Source organism: Chrysoperla carnea, chromosome 2 (genome assembly GCF_905475395.1).
Source record: "Chrysoperla carnea chromosome 2, inChrCarn1.1, whole genome shotgun sequence".
In the NCBI taxonomy this organism is placed as follows: domain Eukaryota; kingdom Metazoa; phylum Arthropoda; class Insecta; order Neuroptera; family Chrysopidae; genus Chrysoperla; species Chrysoperla carnea.
Genome location: NC_058338.1, coordinates 35,505,216 through 35,518,860, shown reverse-complemented (window position 1 = coordinate 35,518,860; position 13,645 = coordinate 35,505,216). Strand labels below are relative to the sequence as shown.

The 13,645-nt window shown below is 28.3% G+C and overlaps 1 protein-coding gene across 1 annotated transcript; it reads right to left on the bottom strand.

Moving 5' to 3' along the window:
• Nucleotides 1-403: 403 nt before the first annotated feature.
• On the bottom strand, nt 404-12,726 carry LOC123293152. The gene is made up of 7 exons (XM_044873872.1): nt 12,581-12,726; nt 4,293-4,380; nt 4,149-4,230; nt 3,038-3,088; nt 2,137-2,222; nt 1,261-1,405; nt 404-562 (listed from the first exon to the last, which is right to left on the bottom strand). Exons 2-7 carry the CDS (start codon nt 4,365-4,367, stop codon nt 459-461), a joined length of 543 nt encoding a protein of 180 aa, XP_044729807.1. The 5' UTR covers nt 4,368-4,380; nt 12,581-12,726; the 3' UTR covers nt 404-458.
• Nucleotides 12,727-13,645: the final 919 nt, after the last annotated feature.

Genomic DNA, 13,645 nt, shown 5'->3' with positions numbered 1-13,645 from the left:
TGTACAGAAACGAGCAATGTATGAGCGAATCCGAAGCAGCTCCAAAGTTTATGAAGCACTTTTCTAGGTACCTATATCTTATACCTTGCATATAGTGTTAGCAACCGAACATATACGAGCTTGTATACAACTGTTTTCAACACGTAATATTTGATATCTTAGCATAGAATGCTGTGGATCGACTAACTTACAAATTTGTAGTTTTTATAAATAATTAACAATTATATAATAAACTTATGAATTGGCCTTTAACAACCACTAGCTGGAAGTTGATTTCACTATTACAAAGATTCGAAAAATCTTTTGTTGATTATACATGTTAATTATTTGTAGTGGATTCAATATATCCTAAATTGATAAAAAAATATTATTACAAATTATAAAAATATATATAAAAATATTTTTCATGAGAACGTGACGACCGCTATCATAATTCAACTTCGATGTCATCTCTGGCTCTAGAATTGTCGAGGTAAATTGGGACTGTCTCTTTTTCTTCCTCCACCTTCTAATAGTTCTAAGCGATAGCTATGTATAACCATTGTGAAATACACATTCAAAGCTATAATTTAAAAAAAAAAAAAAAAAAAAAAAAAGAATTAAAAAGTGGAGGCTAACTATTGAACATAATTTGTGCCAGTAATGTGACATTATTGCATACCCCTCATTGAAAACTCTGTAGAATGTTTCCAAAAATTTCTTCAGTATCTATTTGGTAAAACGTTTCCAACAAAAAATGTAAGCTTTTTTTTATGAGTAACAATATAAAAAAAATTGATTGAATTTGAACTTAAATAAACAATCAAAAATAAATATTCTTTGTATTTTCACTTTCAGCTTTCAAATGATACTAGAAATATTTTTGCGTGATCATTATTTCAGGAGATCCAGCAATTTCACTTTAAATTCAAAGTGTCAATTTTACTTGAACAGTTAATAACTCCAAAAAAAATCGTTTGACAACGATGAATAAATAGACTGGTAATATGATTTTTCATGCAAAATATTGTTTGCAATCAGCGTTCACTTTTCAAAATGATTTCCAAAATTTTAGTTAGAACGAAGTCTTATATTCCAATAATTAATTTAAAAAAATATTTTGGAAACATCTACAAGCTAAAAAATGGGTAGGTAGCAAAAAGTTTGAACTTTTATCCATAATTTCAATCACAATACCAAAGAGGTGTGTATTGGAAAGTTTGATTTATGTCGCATATATTATCAACATAAGCAAATCTTAAAACAAAAAAATTATTTTACCTAATCCAATTAAACTTGATATAAAATTGCCAAACGCTGCAGCACTAGCAAATGAACCAATTAGATATAAAATACATGATAATCCTGTAAGTACACAACCGATAACGGAAACAATTACAGAAATTTTGATTAAGCCAGGTTTTTCCTATTTGAAAACAAAAAAAATAAATAAATTACGTCTTTTCAAAAGGTGTCCCAAAAAAGTAAAGATAAAAGAAAACCAATATTTCTACAACGAATTTCCGCCCACAAATTATTTCGCAGTTTTTCTATCCGATTTAATACCATTAACAAGATACGGCTTCGTTAATTATCGTTTGTAATTCTGACAATTTCTGGAAATTAGTGAATTTGAATTTTTGTTTATCCTCTGAACTTTTTTTTCTAACTATTATATTGATGGATATATTTTTTTAATTTCAAAGGGCTTAAATACAAAGTTTTTATAATCCCTGTCATTTCGATTAACGTCGACTTTTGTGATTTTTCGATAAGTTGTTATTTTTTCTGCAAAATGATTTTTAAACGAAAAGAGATAGTTTTCTATTTTCACCATACGAAAGTTTCCATAGCCTCTTGAGAGTTGAGAGACCAACCTTTATATTTATAGTGGGAAATTCGATGAACAATTGAAGTAAAGCAATTCTGTATTTAAGAACTTTTTACGTTAATACGTCCGTAAATATTAACCTAGAAAAAAAATTTCCACAGAATAAAGTAATAGTAAGCCGTATCTCATCTATGGTATATCGGGTCTAAAAACAACAAACGAACTCTAGGATGGAAATTCGATATATATAGAATTACCGATTTTCTTCTGTCTCTGCTTATCGGAGACAGCCGAAAAGTATAAGAAAAAAACTTTCACAGAATTACCTTATAAACACCCATCAATAATAAAACAGAAATTAGACCACCTATCAAAGCCACCACTAGACATACTATTGCCGTTATTTGAACCACTGCAAGTTAAAAAAATTATATTAAAACCTAAAAAAACAAAATGGTACCTCGAAAATAACAACTGCTTGATTATTTATAAACTTCAAACTGACTAAAATTGCATTAAACTATATTATTTTGCGAAACTAAATAAGAACTGTATGGAAAATGCAAGGCGAATAAAATAGGCAAATAAACCATTCACGTACTAACTGGAATAAAACTGGAACTATAAATTGGCCTAAATACCCATGAAATTGGCTTTCAGATAATTTTATGGTATTAATGTTAGAATATAATATCGGAATTGTGATCCCCGCGGCTCGTACATAGCGAAATCTGGAGATCCAATTTGTACAGACTGTTGGCAGTTGATCTGGTTGTATTTCGACAATAACGAATCGAATGTTGATTTGCAAGTACTCAATTGTTTCTGGTTTATCGGTGTAGACATGCGACTTTACATTTACTAGAGTGGATTGACAGATTCATTTCGTGAAATTAATCGATTGCCAAATTTTAAGCAAATAAACTGCATCCAGCGCTTTTTGTGCCAGCCGCGGTGGGCGCACATGTTCGGAATCATATTCAAACCATAATACCATAAAATTATATGTCAAATAAAACAAATGTCATGTATATTCATTGAAAACATTTTTTGGTTTTTATTTCAATTTAAATTTCTCCGCCTCCAAAAAATATCCGTTACAAAAAATCCGTTTTAAAAATGTTTCAAACTAAAGTTTATAGGTACGTGTGGTTGTGTGAAAAATTGGAATAGAAAAATTTTTCCCACAAACGCGTACTGGTGATCTTAGCTAATTTGAGAGCTTACCTAATACGACTGCATCAAGTTGTTCTGGAGTCAATTGTTGAGTAGTTTTAGCTAAAAAAATTCAGTAAATTTTAATACAAATTCGAGTAATACTTTAATAGAAACATCAGGTCGCAAAAAAAGTGGAATCCAAAAATCGGTCTATGACCCACGCTAATTTGTGAACAAATTGGCAAATTTAATAATTTATTTTTAGAAATTTCTGAATGGATTAATTTTTAATAAAGCAATAAATTCGAATTTATTAAATACCGATTTTTCATAACTAGAAATTATTATCTACAACCCCCTTTTCAATGAAGGTTTTTCTATGGCTTCATCGATTTTGTCCATAACCCGGTCATTAACTTTCAAAAATCAATTTTCTTGATCTTCTAGTCGAAAGAACGTTCCTCCTGATAACTCCGAAAGAGCGACTTTTGCGGCTTGTTATTTTTGTAGCAAAGCAATAAATGAACTGATGAACAACTCCATTTAAAGGTGGAGTTTTTCATTTCAGCGTTTTGGAGAGGAGTCTCAAGGAAAAATTCACTTTTTCGCCTCCAAATTCGGTATGTCAACTGATTTAGTATCACGGAAGCGTTCGTATCGTGTCCCTCTTTCCTTCTTTTTTCTTCGAAATATAGGGGATATTCACAGATCACATTGGATTAGACAGTTTTCAAATTTTTATGTGAGTTAAGTTGGTGTCAAAAAAATGCCTTTAGAGGTTTCAATTTTCCACTAACCCTAATTTTTTTTATATCGAAATATTATGCTTTTTCGAAAAACAAACTACGAATTTGCGTGCCTCTGCGTTGCAGCTTGAAAATTTGTCTGGGATTGAGTTCATGTGAAGTAAGTGTCTTTTGATAGGGTAGACTCCTAGGCCTCTTTTATGTTCTTCTTTGTTAAAATTTAATGCGTTGGAAAACATGATAAGTCAAAAATTTCATGTCAATAAAAAAGCATCTAATAAGAGGGGAAATATGATTTTAGTTAAAATCTGCTGCTCACGAGTTTCTTAAATTTATATATCAATAAAGACGAAGGTTTGCAGTCGATATTTGCATTCCATTCAAGTTTATTTGGCAGTGGGCCTGGTATAAAATCATTATAAACAAATTCATACTTTCTTCAAGAGAGTCTTCTACAAATTTTTTCGTGTTTGATAAAATAATTATAGATCCAATAGTTCCTAGTACGCTGCCAATCTGGAAAAAAATTATATTAATAAGTTAAATTAATATTTCAGTAGACTATGTAAGAAAATTACCAATGAAAGATAGCCAAGGATAAGAGTCCCCGTTCTTAACGAGAAGCAGCAACAACTTGATACACGCCAATTCATTTTAATGAAATTTCTGAAAAATGAAATGTTTAGTTCTCATAAAATAAATGCTTTTAAAGTTCTGTTACTTAAATACTAGAAAAAAATAATTTTCTTTATGAAAGGTTAGGTTAGGTTAGGTTATATTGGCTGTCCACGAAGAGAGCCCATTTTTTTATGAAAAAAATCATCTTAAAATTGCATAATAGTGCTGCTTGTGTGAAAAATAGAGACTATAAAAAAGAAATATTTTATTTCAGAGCGACTGGAAGCAGTATACGCTTTTACGGATGCCATTCTATTTGTCGAAAAGATTAACAGTTCTCTTAAACAGCATATAAGCAATTATGCGATTTTTGTAACCAGCTCTTCAACTCAAAAATTGTCATTTTATTTATCAATCCTTTACACTTGCTGAACGTTATAGCGGCCGTTATTCCTTTTAACTTGTTGCATGTCTGTATGTTCTTTTTTAGAAGTTCGAAAGCTTCTCCTATTATTTTTTTATTGAAAATAATAGGTTTATAACTTTAATATATTATCGAAAAAATTAAAAACATTTTATTCTTATTAGGACCCCGCAAGATTAATAGGAAAAAGGCTTTCTGTGAAACTTTTTCTGATCCACCTAAAATATTGTTTTTCGAGGAATTACATAAAACTAGACTCCGATTTAGAAAGATTTTGGAGAGTTTCTTTCAAAATACATTTTATTGGTTATTTTTTATCAAAATAATCATAATTAAAATATATATTTAAGTCAGTCTTTGGGATTTTTCAACAATTTAAAACAAATTATTTCCTACTTCCAACTTTATTAACAACTTAAATAACGTATTCTGTTGGTAAACGCAACAAACCTTGAACAAACAAAAATATAATATAATAAATATGTTATTTCCAATATAACAAACAAAAATAATATTTCAGAAAAAATGTTATGAACGCTACATGACCTCTATATACACATTCGAATGCTTTTCAAAAAAAATCGGGCAAGCACTGTTTTTCTTGGTACCAAAAATTTGTGATTTATAATGTTTGTTATTCTTGAAAAAATCGGAAGAACCTTTTTCGAGGCATAGAGAAAAGTCTCTTTTTTTAATACTCTATGTACCTCTAGCATGTTAACTCTGCAAATTTTGATTGTTAATCTCATTCGATAGACGGATATTTTTATAATTAAATACAGAATACTTTCATTATTTTATTTCATTTTTATTGAATTCCTAAGAAAAACATGTCAGAAGTGAACTACCTTAAATATTGCAGATTTAATGTTTAGATTATTTTAAACAGCCTATTAATACATTTCCATAAAACTGACTATCTCGGCTACTGTATTAAACGATGAGATCAATGATATTCTTGAACAGAAACGATCACACTTCTTAAAGCGAAAAGATAGGATAATTATTTTCATAATTCTCCGAAAATTTGGAAAATAAATGTATGATTTTTTCTATTCTATCCAAGGCAAAAAAAGTTATAGCCCTATGTTAAAGAAGCAGTCGAACAAAATAGCTTAGAAGGAATTTTTAAAAATTTGATTTGATTTATATTTCTCGAAACATTCCATTGAGATAGAATTCCCTTTTTACGTCTCACAAATAGGATATTAAAATTTATTCAATATTCAAAATCACTTATTTCCTATGGCAAATCATACAGATGCCACGATCATCATTTCAAGGTCAAAATTACAAAAAATTATCATCAAATGAATATAGCAAATAGTTTACAATAAACCTGCTAAAAAAATTACCTTGAAATTTATAACTATATAGTTGTATTTTATAACTAACGTAGCCAAAATTATTTAACGAAGGGGGCTATATTAAGCATGTACTAAAATTAAAGCGTATTTTGCTACCGAAACATAAAATAAATTTATAAATGTCATGTTACGATGTAGGGGCACATAAAAAAAAGATTTTCGAAAATTTAAATCCCAGAATGGTGTAAAAGAGGAGATTTAGGAAAAAATAGACGGAAAAAAATTTCCCAAGCCCAACCAACTCGTAATTACAACAAAACTCCGGGTCTAAGGACGTAAGCACGTTAACCGGGTCTAAGGTACTAAGTCTTAACGTCCTAAGCACGTTATAAATATTTCTACTTGATATCTCTTTTCGTTTTTGAGTTATCGTGTTGACAAACAAACGAACAGACAACCGAAAACGGACTAATTAGGTGATTTTATGAACACCTGTTCCAAAATTTTGTTGGTAGCATCAATATTTTCATGCGTTACAAACTTGGGACTAAACCTAATATACCTTGATATATTTTATTTACATAGTATAAGAATAGGAACTGAATATCACATTTTGACATTATAAGATTTCCTCCTATTGGATGATTCCTGCACACGGGCCTGTTCTTGATTCTCGTGAATTTATTTAGCTTTGTGATCTTCGTTAATTTTTGTTGTCTCTGTGTAGTATATACTGAATGTATTAGTTCATATACCAACTGTTTTTGTACCATCTAGGCATATACATGTCTGTAGTATGACTGAATACATCCGTTTAGTAATGCATCTAAGCGAGATGTATTATATACATGTATTTAACATTAGTTGGGAGACGCTTGGAGAGTGGAAGTTTTTTAGATAATTAATAATATTTGTATGCAACAAAACTCCCACTCTCTGCATGCATACAACAAAAGTCTTGTGTATCGTATCTGTAGCCTTACAATATATGTATATAATACATCTCGCTTAGATGCATTACTAAACGGATGTATTCAGTCATACTACAGACATGTATATGCCTAGATGGTACAAAAACAGTTGGTATATGATACAATTGTGAAATCGCTTATACGGGCCGGAATTCCCAAAATCAATATATTAATGAGTAAGATTTAATAAATATGGCATACTTTTTTATTTTTATTAGTTAGCGAATAGAGAGGTTAATCAAAATTTGACTATATTAAGTGCATAAAATACCGTGCGGGTTAAACTCGCGTGAATGGGGTTCGCACGAAGTTAGTAATTAAAAATGTATATGTTACAGGAAAAGTTGATCTTCAAAAAACAAATTTTTCAATTATTCGAAAACTAGTACAAATAGCGGCCGGAAGGTAATGTAAAGTTGGTTTTTTGGTATGTTATTTGAACCCCTTAGAAAAGATTAAAACTACGTTTTGCAAGCAAAAAAAAAGTTGTGCTACCTACGGAATGCGTGAAAAACTGAAAAAAGTTTGGAGCACTTTTTTTGCTTGCAAAAGGTAGTTTTACACTCCCTCCAAGGAGTTCAAATAACATACCAAAAAAGCAGCTTTACATTGCTTTCCGACCCCCATTTGTACTAATTTTCGAATAATTTAAAAACCTAACCAACTAAATTTTTGCAGTTTTTTACGTATAACGCAGGTAGCATAACTGTTTTTTTTTTTTTTGGACTTTATTTTCTACAACTCTGCTTTACTGAAATTATAAAAGTCTTCCTAATATTAGTCGAGAAATTCCTAAAATTAACGATGTTACCATTAATGATGCCTTAGATCGAAAATCCAAGTATTTTTCTTCTTCGTAAGTTTGTAAGGAATGCATTACTAGACATTCTTAATATAAAATATAGATTAAAAACTATTCATAACAAAGCATTAACACTTATTAAGAATTAAATTTTTGCCGCTTATCAAACGAATAAGTCACTTTTCTCGCTACTTTATGCATAAATGCCATCTCAACATAAAATACATGATAATTCATAGACGAAATATAGTTTATAGATGATCTCACGTACCTACACATTTTTTTTATAACACGTTTATTCAGCAATTCCAATGTGTGTAGGTATTAGGTGTTAATATTTTAGTCCCCCCCACCACGAATTAATTTTGGTCGCTTTGGTTGTTTATTAAAATAAACAACTTTTGTTGCAAACATTTTTTCGTAAACATCACTGTTTACCCATGATGGCGCAAATTACACAGTATACATTATATGGGAATATTAGTAATGCGTGTGTGTGACATGTATGTATGTCTAGCTATCTAAGTGTGTTGTTAAATTGTTATTGTTATTATTATTAATATAATATAGATATTAGTAAAATGCGTCAGTTATTAAAAATAGAAACACTTAATATTTTGAATTAACTGAATGTTTAATAATTAGTAATTTAATCGTTTTGTGTCTTAATTATGTCTAAAATAATAAACATACAAAAATGAATAATTTTAATTATAATTAATTATAATACTCGGTGCTGGCTTGAAGAAAACGTTTTGCGCCTTATTTCGTCGCGTAAAATCGTTGAATTTCTTACGATAGTTATTTCTTATGTGTAGGTATCACAAATTATTCAGAGAAGGGTCAATTTTCTTGCTCATGTAACGCTTTTTGATCATGCCAAGTACCTACTGAAACCATTCATTTATTTGTAAGATCAGTCAACAAACTAAGGTTCAAGGTTCCTACTGAAACCATCCAAGTACCTACTGAAACTATCCATTAATTTATGAGAGCAGTCAACAAATTAAAGTTCACAAATTATTCGATTTTTCGATTTTTAATTTTCACCCCAGATTTGTAATGGTTACACACGCATTTATTTTTTTCCTGAATAAAAAGAAGCGAATATTCGCAGTTCATTTTTTACAACTTTTTTTATGGCAAATAGTTTCATATATATAAATGAATCCCTATTATTCTGGTCACGCTATCACTAGAGAAAGGATCGAACAATTTGGCTAATTCTTTTTTTGTTGTGTTAATTCTTGTCAGGAGAAGATTCTTATCAGAGAAAAAAATGAGGAAGTTGAGCGGAAAATTTAAGACAAAATATTAAATGCAATAAATGGTGGAAACGCATATAAATTATGCATTATATCTTACTATGTATATACTTATGTATTTATTTGCGCTCCCACCATATTTTTCTAGAACTGTGAACAGGTATTTGAATAGTATATTAAGGTAGTATTTATTATTATTCATGTATTGTGAATAGGTACTTACTAGAGCTATATGCGAACGGAGCCAGCTTCATTGCCGTAGGCTTTAGCCACGTCGAAGGCCGAGAGCCTGTCAAAGAGATAGTGCCTGTCAAAGAATAGCAAGAGGTCAGCTTAACGGATTCACCGAGCGGGCTATACCTATTAATGAGTACGAACTGCAAGTTAATTAAGATTAATAATCACTGATCAATAGTTTCAATTAAATAAATTGTAGGTGAAACGAATTTTACCGGGTAATCTAGTTTTTTATAACTATTAGTTTGGAAGAAAACATGATTAGATAATGAATTTTAAATACAATTTATTTTCTACAAATTGTATAAAAAAAAAACGTTCATTCTATAAGAAAACATGATTAGATAATGAATTTTAAATACAATTTATTTTCTACAAATTGTATTATAATAAAATGTTCATTCTATAATAAACGAAAAATTCAAAATATTTTGTTTAAGAAATTAAAATAACTATTAATCATCTGTGTAATTAAAATAATATACTGTTCAAAATTATTATTTTTTGTAAAAAATGAATACAGACCAGAGAACACTGAACGAAAGTTCAATTCATTTGTTACGCGTATGGCGATTATTCATTAGATAAATTCGGTCATATTCCGTAATTATTATTGATAGTCTAGAATCCCGACGTATGGATATGTTGGATAGATTGACCTTAGTCGGAATTCTAGGAATAATATAACGAACGCGGTGATATAGGAGTTTTTATTTTTTCCGCATTTTAGTTTTTTGGTTTTTACTTCTGCGTATTTGGGTTTTATTTTTAAATTTATTTCACACTTTTTAGTTAGGATTTTCAAATACCTATTCAATGATAGCCCTTCTTAAACAGTTCGTCCACTTTCATTTTTTTTTTTTGCTTTTTTTTTGACACTCACATGATTCAGAAAATCGATTCACGTAAAAATCATTAAAATCGTGCCGCGGAGTCAGCTCAACAAGATAAAAAAAAATTGGGGAAATATGAAACCATTACCCGACTTTTATCCATGCCTTTAAAACAATTAAATTTGTCTGATGAATTAACAAATGATAAATTATATTATTGTATATCTATTTATTATAAACAAATTTTGTATAAATTAGATTGAATCTCTTGAGAATGAACGCAAGTTCGAAAAATTTTGAGATCAAATAAAAAAACTTTTAGTCATACACTAATAATAAAATTATTTTTTATTATTTTAATTATTTGTTATAATATAGTATGTACTACCAAAAACCCAATATAAATGCAATTAACAAATGATGTTGAGAATGTAAAATCGCATATTATGATTAGCATAATGTAAAACTACATAATTAAAATGCATATTATAATATTTAATCAGGCAAGATAAGTCGTTAAAGAAATTCTGTTTATCTGTAGAGGGGAAGTACTGAAATAACTAAAATTTCCATAAAAGTTTTTCGTAGAATTATAATTTTTGTTTAAATATAAACTGATAAAAAAACGTGTTTATAAATGTAAAAAAAATGCTGTTTCATAAAATAAATTACAATGTCTTCATGCATTTCTACTCGATTTAATTGAAATTTTTCCTCTTACAGAATAGACAATAATCGTAAAAATACAAAATTTCATAAAAAAAAGGTTATTTTCTTCACCCTTTCAACTCTCGCCACAATGCGATTTAAAAAAAATAAGGATTTTTAACCCATTCATTCAAAAACTAGAAAGTAAAATCTTTCGAAACAGCTATAATTGATCCAGATTCGATCTTTTTTCGCGGAGGTATCGTAGAGTATTTGTAATCAATGTTCAAAAATTAAATTATTTAGTTATTTAAAAAAAATTTTATGTTAAATATCTTGTAAATAATGAATTATATGGAGCCACAGAGCCACAGATGTATTTGAAAGTAAAGGAAAAATAATTCATTATTACCCTTTTAAGTAATTTAGAAAATATAGTTTTATAGTAACCCCATTTGCCTTGTTGAAACTTTGTAAGCTTTGATCTCTCCTGTTAAATTAAAATAAAATAACTTTTTACAGTGCAATTAACATTTGTTTTAATTTAAATTTCCACACCATTTTCCAACAGATACTAACTGTTTGAATTTATTTTTAAATGGGACACTTTTTTTGGAGTGTAGTATTAATTTCAAATGACCTAGGTTGTCAAAGCGACTTCAAATAAACACAATAAAAAATAAATAAATAAATGTATTTTAATTAAAAAAATTTCCTTGTTCTATTTTGAAGTCGATTACCAACAAAAATAAATTGATATCACGTCTTTAAAATGCATTTTGTTAAAAAATATCCTTTTCAGACCCAACTATTCATTTTTCTAAAAAGTGATAGATAAGTAATTATCTAGACCGATTTCGATTGCTTTGGCAATAATATTCATGAGGAGTTAAATAAATAAACTAAAAATCAAAATAAATAAAAAATATTATGAAAAATCATGAAAAAAAAATAAAAAATATTATGAAAAATCATGAAAAAAAAAAATTCATTATTTTCATCTAAAACAGAAAAACTATAAATATTAAGGGTAGGAATATCGTTATAAATTCTTAAAATTTTTACACATTACAAAGAAGTAATTGTTAATATTAAGCCTGAAAATAAAAATAATTGAATAATAATAATTTGATTTACCGTAAAAATGAACAATCCCAATTAGGTTTTTTTTTTTTTGGATTATTAATTTTATATACATAATTAATTATTTAACTTTATTTTAAGGAAATTAATATTTATTAATCCTGTATTTCTTTACAGTGTGTATATATTTTTCGAATAGTATTTATAACGACAATCCTTCGTAATAATTTTTAATTTTTCTGTTTTATTTATTTTATTTCATTTTAAGATTTTATTTAAATTTTTAGTTTAAGTATTTTGATTTAATGCTACATGAAAATCATTGCAAAAGCAATTGAAACCGGGTTTTTTTAGCTAAATATTTTTATTGTGGTTCCTAAAGAGGATATTTTTACAGCATACATTCCCAGAAATGCACATCTTAATTTTAACTATATATTATTGTAAAAAATGTTTACAAAAAAAAAACAATAAAAACCTTGAATATAAAACTGGTTTTAAAATATTGTGCAATAATTTTAACTAACACAATCGCAAAGGTAACATCAAATACGCTAATTTTAGTAAATTATTACAATATTTTTAATAGATACTTATTAAATTGTTTATTTTTGTAAGTTAATGAATTAAAATTTGCATTGAATAGTAAAGTGAATGAAAAATAAATTAAATACTTACACAAAATTATTTGAATAATAAACACCAAATTATACTTTATTAAATTGTGAACCGACGAAGCACAACTAAAATAATAAATGAAGATACAAACAGCCAGCCGGCACCACTAATGAATATTATAACTATAATGTTGATATACTAAAATTCAGTAACCAACAACGTGTATTATTTTATGGATGTTTAGGCGAATTGGTATGGGAGTAATATTTTAACATCTATTTTCCTCATTCAATCATTTTGCATGTCGTGTTTGGTTTATAGAATATCAACGCCAATATTCCATTCAATCATGCTCAGTATAAAAAACAACAAACAAAATATTTTTTTAATTCGATGCGAACGCCTCAAGTCCTAGATATACAGATACTTTAGCCATGGCACTCTTTCCCACTGGACCCTTTGGGCAGCCCTGTAAGCAAACATTCTTTGCAATCGTCTTTGCTTTCTACGCATTAAGGTAGTTCCTCAAAAAGTGAATGTATGATCATACTTGAGACAGTTTCGAATTTTATTTATAAATTATGCTAGAACTTGGGAAAATTAGACGAAAATTAAGAGTAAAATTTTTCAATATATACTATAGTTTTTGAAATATTGATGCCTAAAGATTTAGAGAAAATCACTTGAAATAACACATACAAATGAATGCAATTTCATCACTTTTTTATTTTATGGATAAACGAGTACCGCTTGCTATAATTTGCTTTATAAGAAAATATTTGTCTTGCTTTTAACTAATCAATATAAGTTTTCCAAATTTTTCTTTAAACAGCTACATAACACCGTAAGGGTTATAAAAAATTTACCTGCTTATAAAGGGCATTAATGGGAATGAATATACGCGATTTAGAGATTTCCCTAGGAATACGAGATTTTTTTGGCCCTTCTCAAAGAACGTCCTTAAGTAAGTACACAATTCAAGGACAAAATAATTGATATGCAATGCGATTTTTGAAGTTTTTAGCCTCAAATTTATGTAGTATTAGTATTATGTTTCTTTTATTGGTTTTATATAATGGTAACATTCAATTGAACATTGAAAGAAATTCGATTTGCCAACTATAA